Source organism: Mytilus edulis, chromosome 7, assembly GCF_963676685.1.
Source record: "Mytilus edulis chromosome 7, xbMytEdul2.2, whole genome shotgun sequence".
NCBI lineage: Eukaryota > Metazoa > Mollusca > Bivalvia > Mytilida > Mytilidae > Mytilus > Mytilus edulis.
In genome coordinates, this window is record NC_092350.1 from 92,357,060 (window position 1) to 92,379,746 (window position 22,687).

General features: G+C 33.4%; 2 protein-coding genes across 6 annotated transcripts; one reads left to right on the forward strand and one right to left on the reverse strand.

Moving 5' to 3' along the window:
* Positions 1–5,650: 5,650 nt before the first annotated feature.
* LOC139483501 (uncharacterized) lies at positions 5,651–7,730 on the reverse strand. The gene is made up of 3 exons (XM_071267523.1): positions 7,673–7,730; positions 6,859–7,459; positions 5,651–6,050 (listed from the first exon to the last, which is right to left on the reverse strand). The coding sequence occupies exons 1-3, from the start codon at positions 7,728–7,730 to the stop codon at positions 5,651–5,653; spliced, it is 1,059 nt and encodes a 352-aa protein (XP_071123624.1).
* Positions 7,731–7,816: 86 nt separating this feature from the next.
* Positions 7,817–21,546, forward strand: LOC139482465 (low-density lipoprotein receptor-like). Of its 5 annotated transcripts, XM_071266366.1 has the most exons (7): positions 7,822–8,465; positions 10,173–10,344; positions 11,269–11,481; positions 14,125–14,234; positions 15,390–15,653; positions 18,564–18,635; positions 20,045–21,546. In XM_071266366.1, exons 1-6 carry the CDS (start codon positions 8,405–8,407, stop codon positions 18,611–18,613), a joined length of 870 nt encoding a protein of 289 aa, XP_071122467.1. In that variant the 5' UTR covers positions 7,822–8,404; the 3' UTR covers positions 18,614–18,635; positions 20,045–21,546. The 5 variants fall into 5 exon arrangements, 4 of the variants coding, with proteins under 4 accessions (XP_071122470.1, XP_071122467.1, XP_071122468.1 ...); XM_071266368.1 differs by lacking the exons at positions 7,822–8,465; positions 10,173–10,344 and adding an exon at positions 10,526–10,536; XM_071266369.1 differs by lacking the exons at positions 18,564–18,635; positions 20,045–21,546 and having other exon boundaries at positions 7,817–8,465; positions 15,394–15,667.
* The last annotated feature ends 1,141 nt before the right edge of the window (positions 21,547–22,687 follow it).

Here is a 22,687-nt window from a genome sequence, read left to right on the forward strand (position 1 = left end):
TTTTGTTTAATTTTGGTTTTTAATTTCTCCACTTGCCGAAATACATGCCAACAGTCTTATCCATTTTCATTTTAGCCCCCGAACCGTTTTCGTACAATTTTAAAAGTTACTTCGATAGACTCCTCTCTTTTATTAAAAAGTTGAGTATCATCAGCAAACATATTTAGCTTTGTTTCAATATAGTCCCCAGTTGTAGTAGGAAGTTTTATTCCTTCTATATTAGGATTGTTTCTAATTGATGCTGCAATTAGTTCTGCTTGCAGGATATATAACATCGGGGCTATTGAGTATCCTTGACGAATTGAACGGGTTATGCCTACGAATCTAGAAGTAAACCCATTCGTATGAATACACGTCTTGGCGTTAATGAAAAGCATTTTTACCCAACTCCTGAATTTTTCCCCAAACCCAAATTTTAATAAGCAGAATCGATCCATTCCCATTCCGCCCTATTAAATGCTTTTTGTTGATCCAAAAATAATATTGCTCCCTCCTCATCTTCTAATTCACAAAAATCTATAACATCTTGTAGTAATCTATTGCCTTGAAAATGTTGCGCCCTTTGACAAACCCTTATGGATCGAAATCAATTATTTGCGGTAATACATTGTTTAACCTTTCCGCGAGTACTTTGGAAATAGTTTTATAGTCCGTGTTCAAGAGCGTTATTGGACGCAAATTTTTTATGTCTTCTCTCTCCCTAGACATAAACATAAGCGTACTCATACCTCTATATTGAGATTCACAGAGCAAATTGTTGTCAAAGATTTCCTTAATAACAACCACGAAATCGTCCTTTATCAAATACCAATATATTTTGTAAAATTCATTTACAATTCCGTCTTCCCAAGGGGATTTATCAGGTTTCAAAATTGTAATGGCCTTACTTATTTCATCCAAAGTTATTTCCATTTCACACATTTTTTTTCTTTTCTTCGGTTAGTTTATGGTCTATATTCGGTAATAGATTTTCTGCAGCCTCCCTATCCCACCCCTCGGACGTAAAAATGTTTTTGTAGAAAGATACTTGTTCTTCTAAAATAGATTCTATATCATCTTTAAACTTTCCGTCTGCACCTTTTATTCTAGACCATATTTTTCCGCCCCCCCTCTTTTTTTCTAGATTAAAGAAGTACCCTGTAGATTTTTTGCCTTTCTCGTACCAATTAACCTTAGAGCTAATTCTGACTGCCTCGGCTTTTTTGTCATAATAGTCTTTTATTTTAACTTTTAAATCATTTAATTCGTTTTCATTATTCATTTGATTTGTCGGATCGGATCCCGTAATTTTATCCATTTTTTTCCCACTCCCTTATTTGTTTTTCTTTAACGTTTAATTGCTTTGCCACTTCTATATTAATACTTTTTATTTTTATCTTAGTTTACTTCCACCATTCAAGACTATTTTCGAACTTATATTTTTTTAATTTCCAGTTTTCCCAAGAGCTTTCGAACGTATTTCTAAATAAATCCGATTGAATAACTGACGAGTTCATTTTCCACGTTCCGGGACCGCGTTCTGGTTCATTTGTTTTTAATTTCATGAATACACCGTCGTGGTCACTGAACGGAAAATAAACTACTTTTTTCCTGTTCCGATTTATATTGAAGCTCACTACTTATAAAGATATAATCAATTCGTGACCTTGAGTTACCCCTACAAAAAGTATATCGTTTGTCTTTAGGGTATCGTTTTCTCCACACGTCTTTTAATTCGTTATGCTCGACAAATGTTTTTAATTCAAGCGATCCAATGTCTTCTCGAAAAGGCATCGGTTTTCGATCTAAGTTTTTTATAAGAGCACAGTTAAAATCCCAAAGAACGATATTTCTAATTACCGTTATCAATAAGAATATTTTTTTTCAAAAAGAAAAATTTCTGTCACCAGCCAAATTGGGAGCATAAATATTGTAAATAAAAATCCCGTTATTTCCTGGTGTTTTAACATGTGCAGAAATTGTTCTACCATTACTATCTTGGTCGATTTTAGAGATTTCAAATTTAAATTTTTTTGAAAAAAGAATCGCTACCTCTTTTGAATTACTTGATCCATGATTCCAAAAACTGTCCCCCATTACATTCGTTTTTCCATTTCGTTTCGACCTCGCTAGAGTTATGTGTTTCTTGCAAGCATATTACGTCAATATTTTTCTTTTTACACCAGTAAAAAACGGCATTTCGTTTTATTTTTTGCCATACCACATACATTTAAACTAACAATTGAAATTGACATAATAACAAGTTATGGTAAAATAATGCTTTGTTTTGTTCATTAATCATAAGTGCTGCAGATATGTAAAAAGAATTCATACACAATATATAGAAAGTATCTCACAATTACAAACGTTTCATTTTGCTCGTGCATACTTATGACATCGTCACAGTTCACTGGGATGAGCATACACCCGTAACTGCCTTTTACATTTTATTAAATAAACACCTTCTTTCATTTTTCCAATTGATGATCTAGGCCGAAACCAACATTGGTTACTACAAATAATCATGAAAACTTGTATATTGTATATTTTACTATCTGATAACACATAATTTGGTAATTTCATAGTGTACTTTGGTGAACATACATAAGTTACAACAACTCTTTGAAATATTTTTCAATTTTACATTGATTATACATGTTATAGGGTCGCAATTCAGAACATAGTCCACGTGTTTATATGTAAATAAAAAAAAACATATAAATTTTACAAGCTGTTTAAAATTAGCATTGATTTTGAATATTGTTGACAAAGTTGAATTAAACAGATGCATTATAGCAATTTAGATTTCGACTAAAATAAAAATCATGTTTTATATATATTGTAAATAATTAGTTAGTATGATTTGGGCATCTTGGTTACTTGTTTCTCGCTTGAGCCAGGAGTGGAACTTGAACTTCGATTACGTTTTTTACTCGGGGTTTGATATTCACCTTCACACTCTGAATAAATAAAGTCCTCGAATATATTTTCTACCAGTTCTGTACCGGACATGCTGATATAAACCCCACTCGGATCGTTCGAATCGAACAGTGCTCGGTATGGTGTTTTGTTGGGAACGAATTCGTCCCATAGGTGAACGCATTTCAGCACTTGACTTTTTACACAGAATTTTTGTGTAAAACTACTGACTGATTTTGCTGCTGTATAGAGGCAATCTTACCTCTTCTTGGTAGAATACTGCTAATGCCAATGCGTGCATTTGGATATTTGGTTTTAACTGTATCTATGCATGTCGTGAGATTTGCCGTTATTTTCTCGGTGTCACTCCTGAGCTTACTGATGTCATTTGTCCTTAATGATAAAATCACATTAGTAACATAGTCAGAATTCACTATATAGTCAGATTGGCAAACAAGTATGTCAATTTGATCAAGCGTGGTGTCTGATACCGCTATGATACTTACAATTGGGTCCTCAATTCTAAGGCGACTGCAATTGGATACACCAAATAATATTGTTTTAGATGTTGGGAATGAAGCGTTCTTTTTTTCAATCACAGTTTCAGTGGTTTTGTTCAGATCAATCATATTTTCAGTGGTTTTGTTTAGATCAATAATAACTTCCTCTGTGTTATTATCATCGGTAAACGAGTCATCTTTATTGGCGTCTCTGCCATCTTGAATGTCATGTACATAGTCACCATACATTTCTTGGTCATCAGTCTGACATTCCCTTTGTATGTGACATTCTTTCCCGCACCGATAGCATAACTTTTCGGAGTGGGGACAATCTTTTATTGTATGTGCAGTACTGTTGCATCGATAACATTTGCGTGCCGCTTGATTATGACGGTTTGGTTTGTTTGTACATCGATAGGATGGATGGTCTGTTTTCGTACAGTACGGACACTCTGTCCTATTATTGTTTGCGAATACCCTGACACTGAACCTCCCGAATTTGGTTGCGGTTGGAATTATTGGGACACAGTTTGTTAGTTGCACATAACGTGTGCCGGTCTCAATATTGTATCTTTAATTAGACCCCTGCGTAGGGACCCATGCACAACATCACCAAATTTTGAAATATGGCCACATATTGTTATTTAACTCATTTCACACGGGGCATCTTTTATAGTCACATTTGTAACTTGTTGTTCTACATCTACCATTTTGATGAAACGGTTTTTCAAGTTTATTCCTCGTGTGAGTAAAGTAAGTTTTGTGTTCTGGTCGTTTACTGTAACTATACAATCTTTCTCTGTAATTTGTACGGTTTTTATTTCGTTTTGATCAACTAGAGTTTTGAGTTCAATTTATACTTCAGTCTGTGTAATACCCTTGGTGAAACTAAGACCGAAGTGAATAGATAGGTGTCTTTGGATTTGAGCTTTATGAAGGTCTACCGCCATTATGAAATCATGTAAACAACGCATGGGCTACTCACAAAAACACATCAAATCTCCTCAAGTTATAAGGTTCCAGCAAATAAATCTATGGATTCTAGAAGCAAAGTCAATACCACTGTTTTAATCCATAAATGACTGCATCAAGATGGGTAAATATATGAAAATTAAATATTTTTTAATCAGAGATCTTAGAATAATTCATATTTTTGCAAACAGTATTTTTTTTATAAAATGACTATATAATTGATATAAATGATATAACCGGTGACCAAACAAAGCCAGGTCATATGTATCAATGGAACTCAAAAATGCATATAGACAAAGTACATTAGAAATATGAAAGACAAGAATACAACATATTGTCCAATTGCTGTAACCACACTCCCATTCTCTACACCTTAAAAAGAACTGTTTATAATTAAGCTTATCACTGGGTTTGAACTTACATAGTAACAACACAACCGATGCCTCATACAGGACAGGATTATTCTTGCCATAATTTTCATGTTCACTATGAGGGAAACACATAGATTGACACAATCAATGACGAGGTCCTAAAATGGGATACCATATAGCGGGTTATTTTCTCGGGGTGTAAATTTCGCTCATTTTCGCGGATAGAACTCAATCGCCAAAATAAATTCCGTCAATTTAAAAAGGCACATGCAAAGGTATTGATAAAAAAATTTAATCCGCAAAAATTAATAACCGCCAAAATATACATGTACCTTTTTGCGAAATTTTACACCCGCGAAAGTAACCCGCTATATGGTATGTCAATGGCATTTGAATAGCGTCATGCTGAAATCGACCTTCTGCAAATACGTGTCAATACAGCTGTTTATCTATTTCGGGGTATACACATGACATATATAACATGTGGTATCATAAAGATTAAGAAAACAGAAAAAAATAAATAGTTTCGCGCTATTTTGTTAATTTTTCATCTTGATGTTACAGACGAACCCCTTTAAAAAAAATGCAGTATGTAGCACTTTTGCTATCTTATTATTTGTATTCATATAAAAAAAGAGTAAAATCACAAAAAAACTGAACTTAGAGGAAAATCAAATCGGAAAGTCCATAATCACATGGCAAAATCAAATATAAAAACACATCAAAAACGAATAGACAAGAACTTTTTAAGTATATTTGTCCTAAATCAAAATTGATTCAAATAAACATTGATGGCCATTATTTATCAAATACACTGCACTTGAGATCAGCCCCAGTTTTTAATGTGGTTCGTGTTGTTCAGTCTTTAGTTTTCTATGTTTTGTGTACTATTGATAGTCTGTTAGTCTTTTATTTTGTAGTCATTGTGTTGACGTTTTTTTTTTGTACGACATATGGGTTTGAATGTCCTACTGGTAACTTTGGTTCCTCTTTTACTACATATGGGTTTGAATGTCCTTCTGGTAACTTTGGTCCCTCTTTTGTTACGACACATGGGTTTGAATGTCCTTCTGGTAACTTTGGTCCCTCTTTTGTTACGACATATAGGTTTGAATGTTCTTCTGGTAACTTTGGTCCCTCTTTTGTTACGACATATAGGTTTGAATGTCCTTCTTGTAACTTTGGTCCCTCTTTTGTTACGACATATGGGTTTGAATGTCCTTCTGGTAACTTTGGTCCCTCTTTTTTTACGACATATGGGTTTGAATGTCCTTCTGGTAACTTTTTACGACATATTGGTTTGAATGTCCTTTTGGTAACTTTTTACGACATATGGGTTTGAATGTCCTTCTGGTAACTTTTTACGACATATGGGTTTGAATATCCTTCTGGCAAATTTTTATGACATATGGGTTTGAATGTCCTTCTTGTAACTTTGGTCCCTCTTTTGTTACGACATATAGGTTGGAATGTTCTTCTGATAACTTTAGTCCCTCTTTTGTTACGACATATGGGTTTGAATGTCCTGGTGGTAACTTTGGTCCCTCTTTTGTTACGAGATATGGGTTTGAATGTCCTTCTGGTAACTTTGGTCCCTCTTTTGTTACGAGATATGGGTTTGAATGTCCTTCTGGTAACTTTGGTCCCTCTTTTGTTACGAGATATGGATTTGAATGTCCTTCTGGTAACTTTGGTCCCTCTTTTGTTACGAGATATGGGTTTGAATATCCTTCTAGTAACTTTTGTCCCTCTTTTGTTACGAGATATGGGTTTGAATGTCCTTCTGGTAACTTTGGTCCCTCTTTTGTTACGAGATATGGGTTTGAATGTCCTTCTGGTAACTTTGGTCCCTCTTTTGTTACGAGATATGGGTTTGAATGTCCTTCTGGTAACTTTGGTCCCTCTTTTGTTACGAGATATGGATTTGAATGTCCTTCTGGTAACTTTGGTCCCTCTTTTGTTACGAGATATGGGTTTGAATGTCCTTCTGGTAACTTTGGTCCCTCTTTTGTTACGACATATGGGTTTGAATGTCCTTCTGGTAACTTTGGTCCCTCTTCTGTTACGACATATGGGTTTGAATGTCCTTTTGGTAACTTTGGTCCCTCTTTTGTTACGACATATGGGTTGAATGTCCTTCTGGTAACTTTGGTCCCTCTTTTGTAACGACATATAGGTTTGAATGTTCTGCTGGTAACTTTGGTCCCTCTTTTGTTACGAGAAATGGGTTTGAATTTCCTTCTGGTAACTTTGGTCCCTCATTTGTTACGACACATGTGTTTGAATGTCCTTCTGGTAACTTTGGTCCCTCTTTTGTTACGACATATGGGTTTGAATGTCCTTCTGGTAACTTTAGTCCCTCTTTTGTTACGACATATGGGTTTGAATGTCCTTCTGGTAACTTTAGTCCCTCTTTTGTTACGACATATGGGTTTGAATGTCCTCCTGGTAACTTTGATCCCTCTTTTGTTACGACATATGGGTTTGAATGTCCTTCTGGTAACTTTGGTCCCTCTTTTGTTACGACATATGGGTTTGAATGTCCTTCTGGTAGCTTTGATCCCTCTTTTGTTACGACATATGGGTTTGAATGTCCTTCTGGTAACTTTGGTCCCTCTTTTGTTACGACACATGGGTTTGAATGTCCTTCTAGTAACTTTTGTCCCTCTTTTGTTACGAGATATGGGTTTGAATGTCCTTCTGGTAACTTTGGTTCCTCTTTTGATACGACATATGGGTTTGAATGTCCTTCTGGTTACTTTGGTCTCTCTTTTGTTACGACATATAGGTTTGAATGTCCTTCTGGTAACTTTGGTCCCTCTTTTGTTACGAGATATGGGTTTGAATGTCCTTCTGGTAACTTTGGTCCCTTTTTTGTTACGACATATGGGTTTGAATGTCCTTCTGGTAACTTTGGTCCTTTTTTGTTACGATATATGGGTTTGAATGTCCTTCTGGTAACTTTGGTCCCTCTTTTGTTACGATACATGGGTTTGAATGTCCTTCTGGTAACTTTGGTCCCTGTTTTGCGACATATGGGTTTGAATGTCCTTCTGGTAACTTTGGTCCCTCTTTTGTTACGACATATGGGTTTGAAAGTCCTTCTGGTAACTTTGGTCCCTCTTTTGCGACATATGGATTTGAATGTCCTTCTGGTATATTTGGTCCCTCTTTTGCAACATTTTTGAGATCACATAAATCCATTTGAAAAAGAATCCCGTGATGTTTCATTTCAATGTAATAAAATGATTTTAAATAAATTCATTTCTGCGCTAAGTTAATTTGCACAATTGGAAGTCAACAACTGCATTCGTTGCAAATATTTAAATGCTAAATATTATCATTGATATACACCATCGAAGTTGAGAAATTAAAAATAATTACCCGCTACGAAGACAATAACAATCAAAACCAAGGAGTAAACAAAGAGTCACAAATCAAAAGACATCACTGATATAGCTTGACTAAAAACGCAACGATAACAATCATCCTATTTACAGTGACAAAATGTTGACGTTCCGGATGAATTAAGGTTTCGCATTTCTTTTTGTTCATCGTGTTTCTATATGAAACTGGTTTATAATACTATGTAAGTTAACTCTTTATTGTTAATATTCCTTTTAAAAGACAGCACACGTCTGTATATTTTTCATTCATGCGGAGATGGATGTACAAATGTTGATCTTTATATCCTTTGGATTTCATTTTCTGTCCATGATTCTATGTAAGTATCGAGTTTATTTACATTGTAAATGTATATTTATATAAATCATACAATGTTTTTTTTTCTTTTATATCAGGCTGATTTTTTTCAAAATTGTGATGCATATAATAAAATATTATACTTACAAACGAGCATTCAATGTAAAATTGGAAGATTCGGTATAACCACCAATGAGAAATCATTCCTTTAGTGGTCAAATTACGTAGAAGTTTACAGCCATAGGTCACCGTACTGTATGCAAGTATGAGCAAACCCCTTACCGCATAGTCAGTTATAAGAGGCCCCGAAATGACAATTGAAAAAACAGTTTAAACGAAAAAACTAACAGCTTAATGTATGTACAACACAATGAACGAAAACGAAATATGATATACAGTAACAAACGACAATTACTGAATAACAAGCACTTGTTTTTGGAATGGCAAGTTCAGAATTTGGCGGAGTTTAATAAGTTTGTAGGCGCAAACCCTGTTCATAACCTGAGACAATGTTGTAACAGTACAACATCAGAACAAACTATAAAAAATGCCTTGAAAAGGGCTTGATTCATTAAATTGAATCAAAGAAGAAACACATCTAACAACATTAGACACAGAATGGATATGGTAATTACATTCCCAAGAACAATACAACACCTAGCACGTATACAGATTTGGAGTAATTACAGTTACTAAAAAGTAAAATCACAAAAATACTGAACTCCGAAGAAAATTATAAACTGAAAGTCCCTCATCAAATTGCGAAACTAAATGATAAAACACATCAAACGAATGGACATCTGTCATATTCCGGACTTGGTACAGGCGTTTTCAAATGTAGAAAATGGTGGATTTTACCTGGTTTAATAGTCCTAAACCTCTAACTTTTACGACAGTCACATCAATTTCCATTATATTGACAATGATACGTGAACAAAATGTCACAAAAAGGGGTACAAAAACAACATGGACGCCACCAAAAACTAGGGGTGATTTCAGGTGGTGCTCTTGAATGGTAAGTAGATCCTGCTCTACATATGTCGTGTTGCTCGTGTGGTTACAAAACCGGTAAATAGTTTAATTCGGTATATCACATTCGTGGAATGGGAAGGGGATCGAAGTTACGACATAAGGAACATATTTATCCGATATCATATAACGAATATTTCATAACGGTCATCCAACTCGTGATGGCGTCCGTAATATTAAAGAAGTTCAACATTTGGATCTCTTGGGTTTAAAAATGAAAAGGTCTGAATTGGGCAGCTAGAATCATCTGTTTTGTCGTAAAGTTTTGTTTTCATCTGACCCTGATAAAATTGAGAATGGATATGGGGAATGTGTCAATTTCTAGATATAAGTCCAAATAAAATGGCAAAATCAAAAGCTCAAAAACATAATACCTAATTAAATCAGGCATCTTAGACTCATAAGAAATAAAAAGATGTCTTTTGTCGGTCGATAATAAATTCTTGATAAAACAAAATATATAGTCTTTGTGCCACATTCTAAAAAAAATTGAGTGAATACAATGGTAGTGATCTGCTTGTTCCAAAGAATATGATAAATATTTATCACAAATTGAAGAAAGAATTAATACTAAGCCAGGTGGGTTTTTTTTCTTGATGTTAATTTTGTGTTTTTAACAACGGCCTTTAACATGTTTAAAGCAATTTGCTTTGAAGAAATTATATTCAAACATAGAATTCGATGATTTATTTTCTTTAAGGTACCAACATAAAAGTACTGTTTGGAACTAAATTCCATATTAAGGAACTTGATGTTGATACCGGCAATGTAAAGCTACTTGTTACGAATCCGGAGATAATGTTTGCCATGGATTACGATGATAAGAACAAGCATATTTACTTTACACAATACGATCATCGTAAAATAATGCAGTATGTATAACGTCTGATATAGATATATTAACTTTACACAATATGATTATCGTAAAATAATGCGTTATGTATAACGTCTGATATAGATATATTAACTTTACACAATATGATTATCGTAAAATAATGCGGTATGTATAACGTCTGATACAGATATATTAACTTTACACAATATGATTATCGTAAAATAATGCGGTATGTATAACGTCTGAAATAGATATATTAACTTTACACAATATGATTCTCGTAAAATAATGTGGTATGTATAACGTCTGATATAAATGTATTAACTCTCCTTCCCGGATACATTATAAGAATAATAAATGTCCGGGTCTTCATGATGTTCGACTAAACATCTTTCTGTAGTAACTACCACCATATTATCGACAATAAAAGACGGTCTTCAGAAGTATTGTGTATATTCTAGCAGAGATGGTAATCAGATCTCAGAATCTGCTCCAAGATATTGACTCGTAAAAGAGTCGTAGGCGAGAGTTGATATCGTCTTACGTCAGTTATGCTCTGGAGAGTTACAATTTACGTTTCTGTATATTTAAAACATATATAAACTCTGACATTATTCTTTAGGTGACATTTTAAATTTAAGAAAGTTCTGAACATAAAAAGATAAAGATGTGATATGATTCTTAATGAGACAACTCTCAACCATAGACCAAATGACATAGAAATTAACAACTATAGTTCACGGCCATTTATACTGAAATTTGATGTAGTAATACAAAAAATCTTTTTGTTATGCTTTGAATAGACATAAATGCATACAATGCATGACGAAAAATAAACTATGATGACTGATAGCTGTTTAAATCCTCCTCTGTTTGTGTTTCATTGTTAACCATACCATGTAACCGTATTCATTCCATATACAACTTATCAAAACAAAATATATCATTTTACTTCAAATAGATTTCCTTATCCAGCACAGAATGCAGTTATAGAAAAATTTGTCAACACAGGCAGTGGTCCAGCAGGTATTGCAATCGATTCCGAAAATGGACATGTTTACTGGACTGAATATCAGAGTAACAGGCTCATGCGATGTAGTGTAGCTAGAAACAATGAAGTCCATATAACAACTCTGACAAGCCCTTTTAGTGTACGAATCGATGTATTAAACAGGTATACTTCATACACCACCCTGGAACATAACGATATCAAGAGTGCCAAACATACTTACCTTGGCACTTGTGTAGTGGTCAAAACAGACCTTATGTCATGTCCGTCTTGTTCGTATGTAATATAATGTTTTACATGTTCAATTAGGAGTCGCCCCAGTAATTATCGAGTTCAATTTACTCAAGTCTATATGGAACCCATTTACTCGTGTATCCCGTAGCCGCACTATATGTAAGCGGCAATTAAAATAATTATACAATAGGTCTACCACTTGATTATTAGGTAGTTCTTAGGCATTAAGTAATAGCCTGTAATTTTTCAGTTTATTTCCTGAAATCTATTTTTTATAGAATGGAAATTTAAAAAGCTCAAACACAACAAACAAATTTAATACAATTGTCATATATCTGACTTTGGAATTAAGGTGTGTGTTTTGGTTGTACGTCGTATACTGATCAGAGTAGGATGCTTACAACAATCCATTCTATGTCTTGCATCTGATGACTGCCATAATGGTTGCTGAATGTTGCCAAAACCAAGTCGTCGTAATGTTACCGCTCCTACTATGTCTATATGTCTCTATGTCAAAATCTTTAACAGTACTATTGGTCGCCTATTGTCGTCCTGCCATTATTCATATAAATTAAGCCAATAGAAGTATACCTCTGTAAAATAGTTTTTCGTTTTTTACTAGTACTAGGCACGATAAAAAAATTTCGACAATATGAAATGGATACGACACAATGAATAGTATCAGATTCAAAAATATGAAACTGAGACTAGCACCAAATCTATATTTTTCCTCGTTTTTGTGTCTCATGTCATCATGACAATGAATCCGTGGCTTTTTAAATATTTATATTGGTATCATTTCCTCAGATTTGTGTTACTTGATGTCATGACATTTTCTATTATATAATAGGGTTGTATCTCATATTGTTTGTTTCACAGATCTATATGACGACACATAATGACACACACATAAGTGGTTCTTTGTTTAATACGGTCCACGTTCTATTTATTCATAAACTCTGAAATGATGTCATCCCCATTTAACGAGCAAGTCTACAAAACGCTATATAGTGAAAAATAAGATAGATTTTGAGAAAACAAGTATATTTTTTTTAAACAACCAACCCTTCACCTAAATAGGAACAGTGGTGTAGCTACATAACATTAGATTTAACTTAATTGATAAAGTTTGATTTTTTCGGTTTATAGACATTGTTATATCTTTTTACTGTTATCAAGAACAACAATAAACAGTTAAATCTTGATGATTAGACTTAACTCTATCGAAAAAATAAGAATAAAGTGTGTTCATATTTTGAACTGTAAATTCCAATGTATATATACTTCAGTATTCAATAAATTCAATTGCCTAAAGTTGAAATTCATTCCTTGAAAGGTAACAGATGTCACCACTAGATAATTCGCCATAATGGTGATTTATGTCACTTTGTTTTCTCAAAGAGGTCTGCGGAAATATCCATGAACAAATAAATAGATATAAATTCAGTTATGAATGATTACACAGTTTTCCCTGTTGTGTCCTGGATGTTGTGACATAAGCCTAAAGTGTTTATGTTATGGTTGCGTATCCAAAACATATAACGGAACCATAAGTATCTATCATAAAAGTTGGAGGTTTTGCTACCTATAAAATCAGGTTTAACATACAATTTTCCTCGGACAATGTTTCTACCAACTAAGGAATATGGTTTTCACTTGTTTCGTTGATTCATAGCGTACGATTTTTCAGTTTTTATGAGCCTCCCTCCCTTTTCCAATCTAGCTTTGGGTTCGGTATTTTAGTTTTACTTTTATACGACCAGGGAAATGTTCGAATTGTCATGTTTTTACATCCTAGTTTATGACACCACCAAATTATATTTATCATCAAATTTGTATTTAAATGAGCAACATCACAATTAAGGTAGGATAAGCTTCTCCATCAGGCTCTCCTAGAATTATTGGATATAGTTTTGGGCTCGCGTCGCTCAGTCTCTAATTTCTACGTATCATGGTTGAAAATGTTTTTTTTTCTTCGTCTTTCATGTTTCACCTCAACTTTGAGTATGTTATGTTTCCATGGTATCCTACACTTTTTTTACTGGAAAGAATGCAGCTTTTTTTTTATAATAAACAGAGGACACGAATCCACCTTAAATTAAAATATGGAATTGGTATTAATATGTATTTGCATTCGAACATTATTTTAACTTAAAGTCAGTCACATATACTTTTTGTTGTAGTATGATAATATTTAAGTTGATTTACAAAGTAAAAAGCAGCATATACATGTATTGATGATTAAAATCAAAGCCTATTATTCTTATATATACCGATTTTGTCTGGCCATTATGTAGATGCATGAAAATGAACTTTCTAATATATGATTTGTCAAAAGCTAAGATTGTCTATTCCTGGATAAGACATTTTCAATAATTCATCTTAACAGTTAATTTGTGATGGAATGAAGACGCATTACATTTAAATTTGACCAAGGTTTGCCGCAGAGGTACATTCTTTATTGATCAATATGTTCATTATACATTATAGAATTATTACATTAAGGACTAAAACAATTTCCGACGGTTGTAACAAAATTCTAAACATGTGGATTAATATAAACCGTTATTACAGGTGGCTGTACGTCGCTGAACGTTTTGCGCGAATAATAAAAGCAAGATTTAATTATAGTGAAGCTCATGGTATTGTAGATTTAAAGACACGTGTTGACTATATGGATTTAGGTATGTTTTCTTTATCAATGTAAGCAACATAATCCAATATCTGTTCATACGTCATTTTATATGAACTGCTGAGTATATCCATGTTAATTAATTTGATGAAAAACCTATAAAGCTTTGGTTTGTCATTTGAATTGCCGATGTGATTGGGGACTTTCCGATTGAATTTCCTTGGAGTTCAGTTTTTTTGGGGGGATTTTACTTTATATTAGTTAGATAATATTTTCAATTTACCACCCAAGAGTAAAATTAGCGACTTGATTCTGACAATGATGCCGAGAACTTAAACAATCTAAAGTACAAAACATTGACAACTCTATGGCCAAAAAAAAGTAAATATCGACGATCGTCCACAAAACAATTCACTGATTTCTAAAGACTGTGTAACATGCATTGAAAACAATTAACAAGACCTTCTTAAATAGCCTATATCAAAAACTGTCAACGTTTTATGCAGAAACATTTCAGCAGCACCTGCATATGGACTGCCGTTTCCTATAATGTTTTCTTTGACATGTTTGATAAATGTTTGCTTCTCACAAGAAAGCTAGTAAATCAGATCTTCCAAATGGCGAAGTTGAAATCTACATTTCGATCATTTTACGGACGCGATCAAAAATTGGTTCACCGCTATGGAATACGTGTTTCACAGATGACAACGGATATGTCCCAATATCGTTGAAGCAATTCTGTTTCCCTCTTTCAAATATTACCCACCGAATAAGACTTATTAACGCGGTTGTACTTGTATGAGTAATACGAGGGGTGTCACATGCTGACGAGATCTCTTAACTTTTCGATTCACATGATATCATCCCGGCTTTGGATGGGGTTCTCTAGCTTGATCTTTAAATTTATATGCTGTATTTTGTACATGTTGTTTGAGTATTTTGTCTTTTTACAATTTTTGCAATGGCGTTGTCGGTGTTCTTTTGAATGTCTCTTTGGTATCTTTCGACTCCCTTAACAATTAGATTTTGTTCGGTATTATATTTCTGATTGTTGTTAACAAATGCAGTTCTTTGATAAAGTCATTTGACGAATAGTTTAGACGTCGATTTACTAGGCGTCATCTTAGTTAATGTTATTGATTATTTTTTGTATGTCATGCTGGAAGAAAATAAAGAGAATGTTCTGTGATCTTAACGTTTTTGTTAGACAGGAATGAAGACAAACTATATTGGACAACTTTTCATTACCCTGGTAACTTAAAATCAGCAAGTGTCAGAGGATGTGATGTTAAAACACTTTATACAACGGGGCATACAGATCAATTCTGTCCTATTGGTGTTTATGGTGGTGCAATATTCTATACCAGTAATAAAAACCTATTAATGTTGAATAAAACTGAAAGACATTCACCAACTAGCGTGTATACCGACAGTAACAACATATATAGTATATATGTGTATCACCAAAGGGGTAATATATTTTTTTAGATCATTATTCGATATTTGTCATCACTTTTTATGCTCAGTTACAGTAAGCAAAATTCTCTTCATATACAATGAGTTCATTTTTCAATTTATTATGATTTCCTTTATAATAATAATTCATTTAGTATGATTGATTGTTTGTTGTGTGTACTTTCTTGCTGTAAATTATGTTTGCTTTTTCCAAATAAGCATGTCTTACTTTTTTTTTATTTGATCTTGATTACATATATACATGTATCTGTCTTGATTACATATATACATGTATCTGTCTTGATTACATATATACATGTCTTGATTACATATATACATGTATCTGTCTTGATTACATATATACATGTATCTGTCTTGATTAGATATATACATGTATCTGTCTTGATTACATATATACATGTATCTGTCTTGGACGACTATTATAATATGTTTAAATGATTGTTTGTTTATTATTTAACTACGATATAAAGTATGCGGAAAAATTATTTAGCAAAAACACAGATATAAAGATATGAACAACTTTTTATTAATTTTATGAAAGATCTCATCAATGACAATGTTCATTTTTGATAGCGTTTGCATGTAAAACAGATGTAAATGTAAAGAACGTACTGGTCATTGACACGCCAAACTGACTGTTTGTCCATTTCAGATGCATCAGTGGCGGTAGAATTAAAACAATTGGTTGATACTGCAACTCTGAATATTGTTTTTGTTAAAATATTTATAATTCTTTAGAGAAATTTATCTCATAAAATTGTTGCCGTAGAGGCTTACTAAATAACAATTCGCATTGTTTTTGGAATAGTGTATCCAACGTCTGTACACGTCCATACGCTTATTAAACGCTTATTTAACGCAATTCGCTTTATTGATATAACGTATATGATACTCGAATTATTGCTGTTGTTTTCAACATTATGTATATATAAAATTGTGTGCTTTTAATTCGACAGATTCGTATAATAAACATATATCTTTAAGATAGCTAATTAGCTACAGTGAATACTTTGTCACATGTCGATGATATGCAAATGATATTTGAAAATATTACACAGTTCTTGGTGCATTTTTTTCATTTTCTAAGAGGTACGTAACATATATTAGTTTAAATACTTCTATCATATTCAAATTATTTTGCATTTAAGTATCAGAACACGAAGACTTTACTTCCAATTTATGAAAGAGGGGCGAAAGATACCAGCGGAACAGTCAAACTCATAGATTGAAAATAAACTGATTACGCCATGATAACGCCATGGCTAACAAATAAAAAGACAAACAGAACAATAATAGTACACAAGACACAACATAGAAAACTAAAGACTTAGCAATACGAACCTCACCAAAAACTGTGGGTGATCTCATGTATTTCGGATGGTAAGCTGATCATGTACAACAATCACATCAGACTTTTTTTATTCGTACGACAGCTATCAATTTCACAAAACAATCTCGCAGTATATGTAAACAACAGATGTAAAGAGATCAATGATTAGAGATAGATAAATACATTCGTTAAAGCAGCAAATACTTTCATCTTAAACGGTTAAAACATATCTTAATGTGCGTGTGATTAGATATAATTAGATGTGGTGTGAGTGTCAATATGTCTCAACTCTCCATTCAAATTAGATATAATCAGATGTGGTATGAGTGTCAATATGTCTCAACTCTCCATACAAATTAGATATAATCAGATGTGGTATGAGTGTCAATGTGTCTCAACTCTCCATTCAAATTAGATATAATCAGATGTGGTATGAGTGTCAATATGTCTCAACTCTCCATCCAAATTAGATATAATCAGATGTGGTGTGAGTGTCAATATGTCTCAACTCTCCATTCAAATTAGATATAATCAGATGTGGTATGAGTGTCAATATGTCTCAACTCTCCATACAAATTAGATATAATCAGATGTGGTATGAGTGTCAATGTGTCTCAACTCTCCATTCAAATTAGATATAATCAGATGTGGTGTGAGTGTCAATATGTCTCAACTCTCCATCCAAATTAGATATAATCAGATGTGGTATGAGTGTCAATATGTCTCAACTCTCCATCCAAATTAGATATAATCAGATGTGGTATGAGTGTCAATATGTCTCAACTCTCCATCCAAATTAGATATAATCAGATGTGGTATGAGTGTCAATATGTCTCAACTCTCCATCCAAATTAGATATAATCAGATGTGGTATGAGTGTCAATATGTCTCAACTCTCCATCCAAATTAGATATAATCAGATGTGGTATGAGTGTCAATATGTCTCAACTCTCCATCCAAATTAGATATAATCAGATGTGGTATGAGTGTCAATATGTCTCAACTCTCCATCCAAATTAGATATAATCAGATGTGGTATGAGTGTCAATATGTCTCAACTCTCCATCCAAATTAGATATAATCAGATGTGGTATGAGTGTCAATATGTCTCAACTCTCCATCCAAATTAGATATAATCAGATGTGGTATGAGTGTCAATATGTCTCAACACTCCATCCAAATTAGATATAATCAGATGTGGTATGAGTGTCAATATGTCTCAACTCTACATTCAAATTAGATATAATCAGATGTGGTATGAGTGTCAATATGTCTCAACTCTCGATCCAAATTAGATATAATCAGATGTGGTATGAGTGTCAATATGTCTCAACTCTCCATCCAAATCATAAAAGATCACACCGAACAGCTTGGTAGGTTGTATTCAAATATGGTATTCGAGTGTACAAGATTGTCATCCTAGTGGTGTTTTTTTTTAATTTATTTTAAATTTTCCAGAAAAATTGACCAGAAGCAGTAAAATAAGCTTAAATTTATTAAAAATATTTCACATGAAATTACTTGAATAAATTGGAAAAGCATGATTTAATCTGAAAAATCCATTTTTTACGACAGATGTGTTGAGAAACAAAATAAAGACAACTGCAAATGCACAGGAAAAATAGCTTCAAGAATAAACATGTTAAGGCAAGTATACAAGAAGCATTCTACAGATGTATGTTCAACCATACAAATAAACATATTAAGGCAAGTATACAAGAGGCATTCTACAGATGTTTGTACAACCATTTATACAAACATGTTAAGGCAAGTATACAAGAAGCATTTTACAGATGTTTGTTCAACCATTCATATAAACATGTTAAGGCAGGTATACAAGAAGCATTCTACAGATGTATGTTCAACCATACATATAAACATGTTAAGGCAGGTATACAAGAAGCATTCTACAGATGCATGTTCAACCATTCATATAAACATGTTAAGGCAGGTATACAAGATGCATTCTACAGATGTTTGTTCAACCATTCATATAAACATGTTAAGGCAGGTATACAAGAAGCATTCTACAGATGTATGTTCAGCCATACATATAATCATGTTAAGGCAGGTATACAAGACGCATTTTACAGATGTGTGTTCAACCATACATATAAACATGTTAAGGCAAGTATACAAGAAGCATTCTACAAATGTATGTTCAACCATTCATATAAACATGTTAAGGCGAGTATACAAGAAGCATTCTACAGTTGTATGTTCAACCATGCAAATAAACATGTTAAGGCAGGTATACAAGACGCATTCTACGGAAGTATGTAAAACAATAACTTTGACCAAAAAACTTTGTTCTCCCTAGTCTAAAACTGTTGTATTGTTCAGTCGTGAAATGGAGTATTTCTATACCATGCCACCAGAAACGATGCAGTTTAACAACACTTTAAAAAGAAAGTTATGTCATTGAATAGATAGCTCTGCGAGTAAATTTCTAATGTCCGCGAGTATCACCTGTCTAATAGCCAGTATTTCTTTTAAGGAATCAAGATACGGATATTGTATTCTGACATTGACAGTGTTTTGAAACTATATAGTATTACGAAATGTAAAGCTGCTCTTATTTCTGGCTATACATATACTTTTCTTCATTTTTGGTTTGATCAGCTCCTCGGTTATTGATAAGTTTCGGATTTAATTATAGTTGGGCCTCGATCATCACTATAGAGATATGTGTAATCGATATGCGAATCTGATGTTGGGAATTGGTACCGTTTGTTTTTGCAATTATTTCCATTGTTTAAAAGAGGAACGAAAGATACCAGAGGGACAGTCAAACTCATAAATCGAAAATAAACTGAAAACGCCATGGCAAAAAAAGGAAAAAGACAAAGAGACAAACAATAGTACACATGACACAACATAGAAAACTAAAGAAAAAGCAACACGAACCCAACTAGGGGTGATCTCAGGTGCCCCGGAAGGGTAGGCAGATCCTGCTCCACATGTGCCACCCGTCGTGTTTAACTTTTATTTAAATTTATGATATATAAACGACATCTAAAAGGTCTTTAAAATGTATTCGTTTTTTTAATTAACAGGAATATAGATTGATGCCACAGACAATGTTAAAAGTCGTGCAAACACAAGAGATAGACTAGAAACCGATATTGACTCAATAGTAAAGTTAGGGTTGTGATATTTAATGGTTACAGGAAACGGAATATCCAAAAAAAACAAGAAATAGAATAGAAACAGATATTGACTCAATGGAAAAGTAAGGGTTTTGACATATAATGGTTACAGAAAACGGAATATCACTATATAACAATTGTTATGTCACGAAGCTTAGACATAACGATTGAACCATTCTAAAGAATCCATCTCTATTCAAGGCAAAGACCCTATTCTTAAAAAAAACATCTATCTTTGGCCTTTCAACTGTTGTGATTGGACCGCAATTTTGTGATTGGACCGGCACCTTTTGATTGGACCGCCACTGATTAGTCTTCTGTAGACGAAATGTGTCTGTCTGTTTGTTCGTTCTTTCGTGAAGCTCACCGAATAGGAACAATAGGAAAAGTGAGCTGTGCAAATTTCATTACCAAATATACTATATTTCCAAGGTGACACTTACTGATATTAGCCAAACAACTTTTCAAATACTATAACACAATTACATACAAATAAATATTTATATGTTACGAACATGTACCATTACTCGTAACGATCTAGCGCCCTCGTTGGAAAGTTTTTATGGCTAATATCCATGATATCTAGACGTTTTATACATTATGAATTTAATGGTTTAATGTGAGTGTAAAATCATGATCAACTCTGAAATTTTAAAAAATATACAGAGAGGGAAAGAACGTGTTTCGTTTATCATGCACTCCAGCAGCACCTGCATACGGGGTATATATCTCCCAATTGATAAGATATTCCCTTGCTTGCATTTCCTATCATGATTTTCTTGATAGAACGTTGCTGCTCACAAGGAAGATATTAAACCAAGAGTTCCAAATGGTGAAGATGAAATCATCCCTTCGTAAATTTTACGGACGCCATCACGAGATGGTTGACCGTTATGGAATAACCGTTTCACAAATGATATCGGATATGTTCCTTACGTCGTAACTACAAACCCCTTCCCTTTTATGAATGTGACCTACCGAATTAGACTATTTACCGGATTTGTTATCACATAAGCAACACGACCGGTGCCACATGTGGAGCAGGATCTGCTTACCCTTCCGGAGCACCTGATAGTTTTTTTGGTGGGGTTCGTGTTGTTTATTCTTTAGTTTTCTATGTTGTGTCGTGTATGCTGTTGTTTGTTTGTCTTTTTCATTTTTAGCCATGGCGTTGTCAGTTTGTTTTAGATTTATGAGTTTGACTGTCCCTTTGGTATCTTTCGTCCCTCTTTTACAAGTCATTATATTTTTAAAAGTGTTAGATTTATAAGTTAAGCTACAATGTATACCATAGGTGTTTTTGTTGCTGTTGTTATATTACTTTATATACGTCTATTGTTTACATGTGTTTAATAGTAGATTAATTACGTTTATCCATATTGTTAACATTGTATGTAGAGAGTCTTATTAAAAATTGACTTAATCCAGATGAGTTACTCTCTTTAAATAAAGATATTATTATTATTATTAGGTCTTTCCACTTTTTAAGGAAAGACCTTTTGTTTTTTTTCTGATTATTTTGTTTATTCTTTTTTTTTTCTTCTGTCGTCTGAGATGCTTTTTTTGTTTTACAACATATTGAATGGATGTTTGGCCAATGATGTTGTACAGTAATTAGGGTTTCAAAACTCACCCTGTGTGACCGAACACTTATTCTCATAGGAGTTATATCCACGCGTCCCTTTTTCTTGTTATTCCTATATCTTTAAAACGGTAGAGATTTTATCAACCTGTTTTAACCAAATTGTTCTTTTACTCTTAAGAATGATTTGATTAATTTTGACTGGAGTGGTCGGAAGACATCTTATGGGAGTTATACCCCTTTGAAAATATAAGATAGGCGATATGTTGGATAAATTCATACGGTATAAGTCGTAGAGGCATACTGTCTTTTCATATGAAGTTCTTGGTCCATTTGAAGAAAATTGAGGTCAAGGTCAAAGGTCAAGGCCATGTTATAAATTTTGAATGTTGCTTGTTATCGTTATACAAAAGAGACTGGTACAGTTAATGATATGACGTGTTTGCCAAATAACTGTTTGCAATAAGGCGCAACTTCAACCTATTTCAGTCGTAGTGTTTTGATTAACCCTTATAGGAGTTTTTTCCCCTTATGTATTTGAAATCAGTATTTCTCCACAACCATACAAGTGATTGACCTCGAGTCTTCCGATTTGAATTCACTGACCTTTGACTTTGAAATTAAGGTCAAGGTCAAAGGTCATGTTGACGTTCTAGATTTTGACCTGTGCAAAAAAAATCTTGTTCATTATAAAACAATTAAGTCTCCTGCATATACTTTTTTCTTTGTCAGTTTGAAGTACCAAATTACATCGACAAGGAGTGACATTTTCTAACATTTTTTTGAAATGTCATTCTTATTATCGAGGTGGAAAGACCTTCAATAGTTCTCTGAATAATTGGTTTTTGGTTATCATTATTATCATTATTATATATTATCGTCATATACAACGATCCGCCCGTAAACTGAGACAGTGGTGTAACAGCACATCATTAGAAACAAGCTATAAAAATTAATTGAAAAAGACT

Coding starts and splice junctions, on each gene's coding strand:
- LOC139483501 (XM_071267523.1), bottom strand. CDS start 7,730: ATGTATCGTAACAAAAGAGGGACCAAAGTTACCAGAAGGACATTCAAA. Junction 7,460..7,672: donor GACATTCAAACCCATATATC/GTAACAAAAAAG, acceptor TCGTATCAAAAG/AGGAACCAAAGTTACCAGAA. Junction 6,051..6,858: donor GGACATTCAACCCATATGTC/GTAACAAAAGAG, acceptor AGTTACCAAAAG/GACATTCAAACCAATATGTC.
- LOC139482465 (XM_071266366.1), top strand. CDS start 8,405: ATGGATGTACAAATGTTGATCTTTATATCCTTTGGATTTCATTTTCTG. Junction 10,345..11,268: donor GATCATCGTAAAATAATGCA/GTATGTATAACG, acceptor TACTTCAAATAG/ATTTCCTTATCCAGCACAGA. Junction 15,654..18,563: donor ATATGTGTATCACCAAAGGG/GTAATATATTTT, acceptor TTTTTACGACAG/ATGTGTTGAGAAACAAAATA.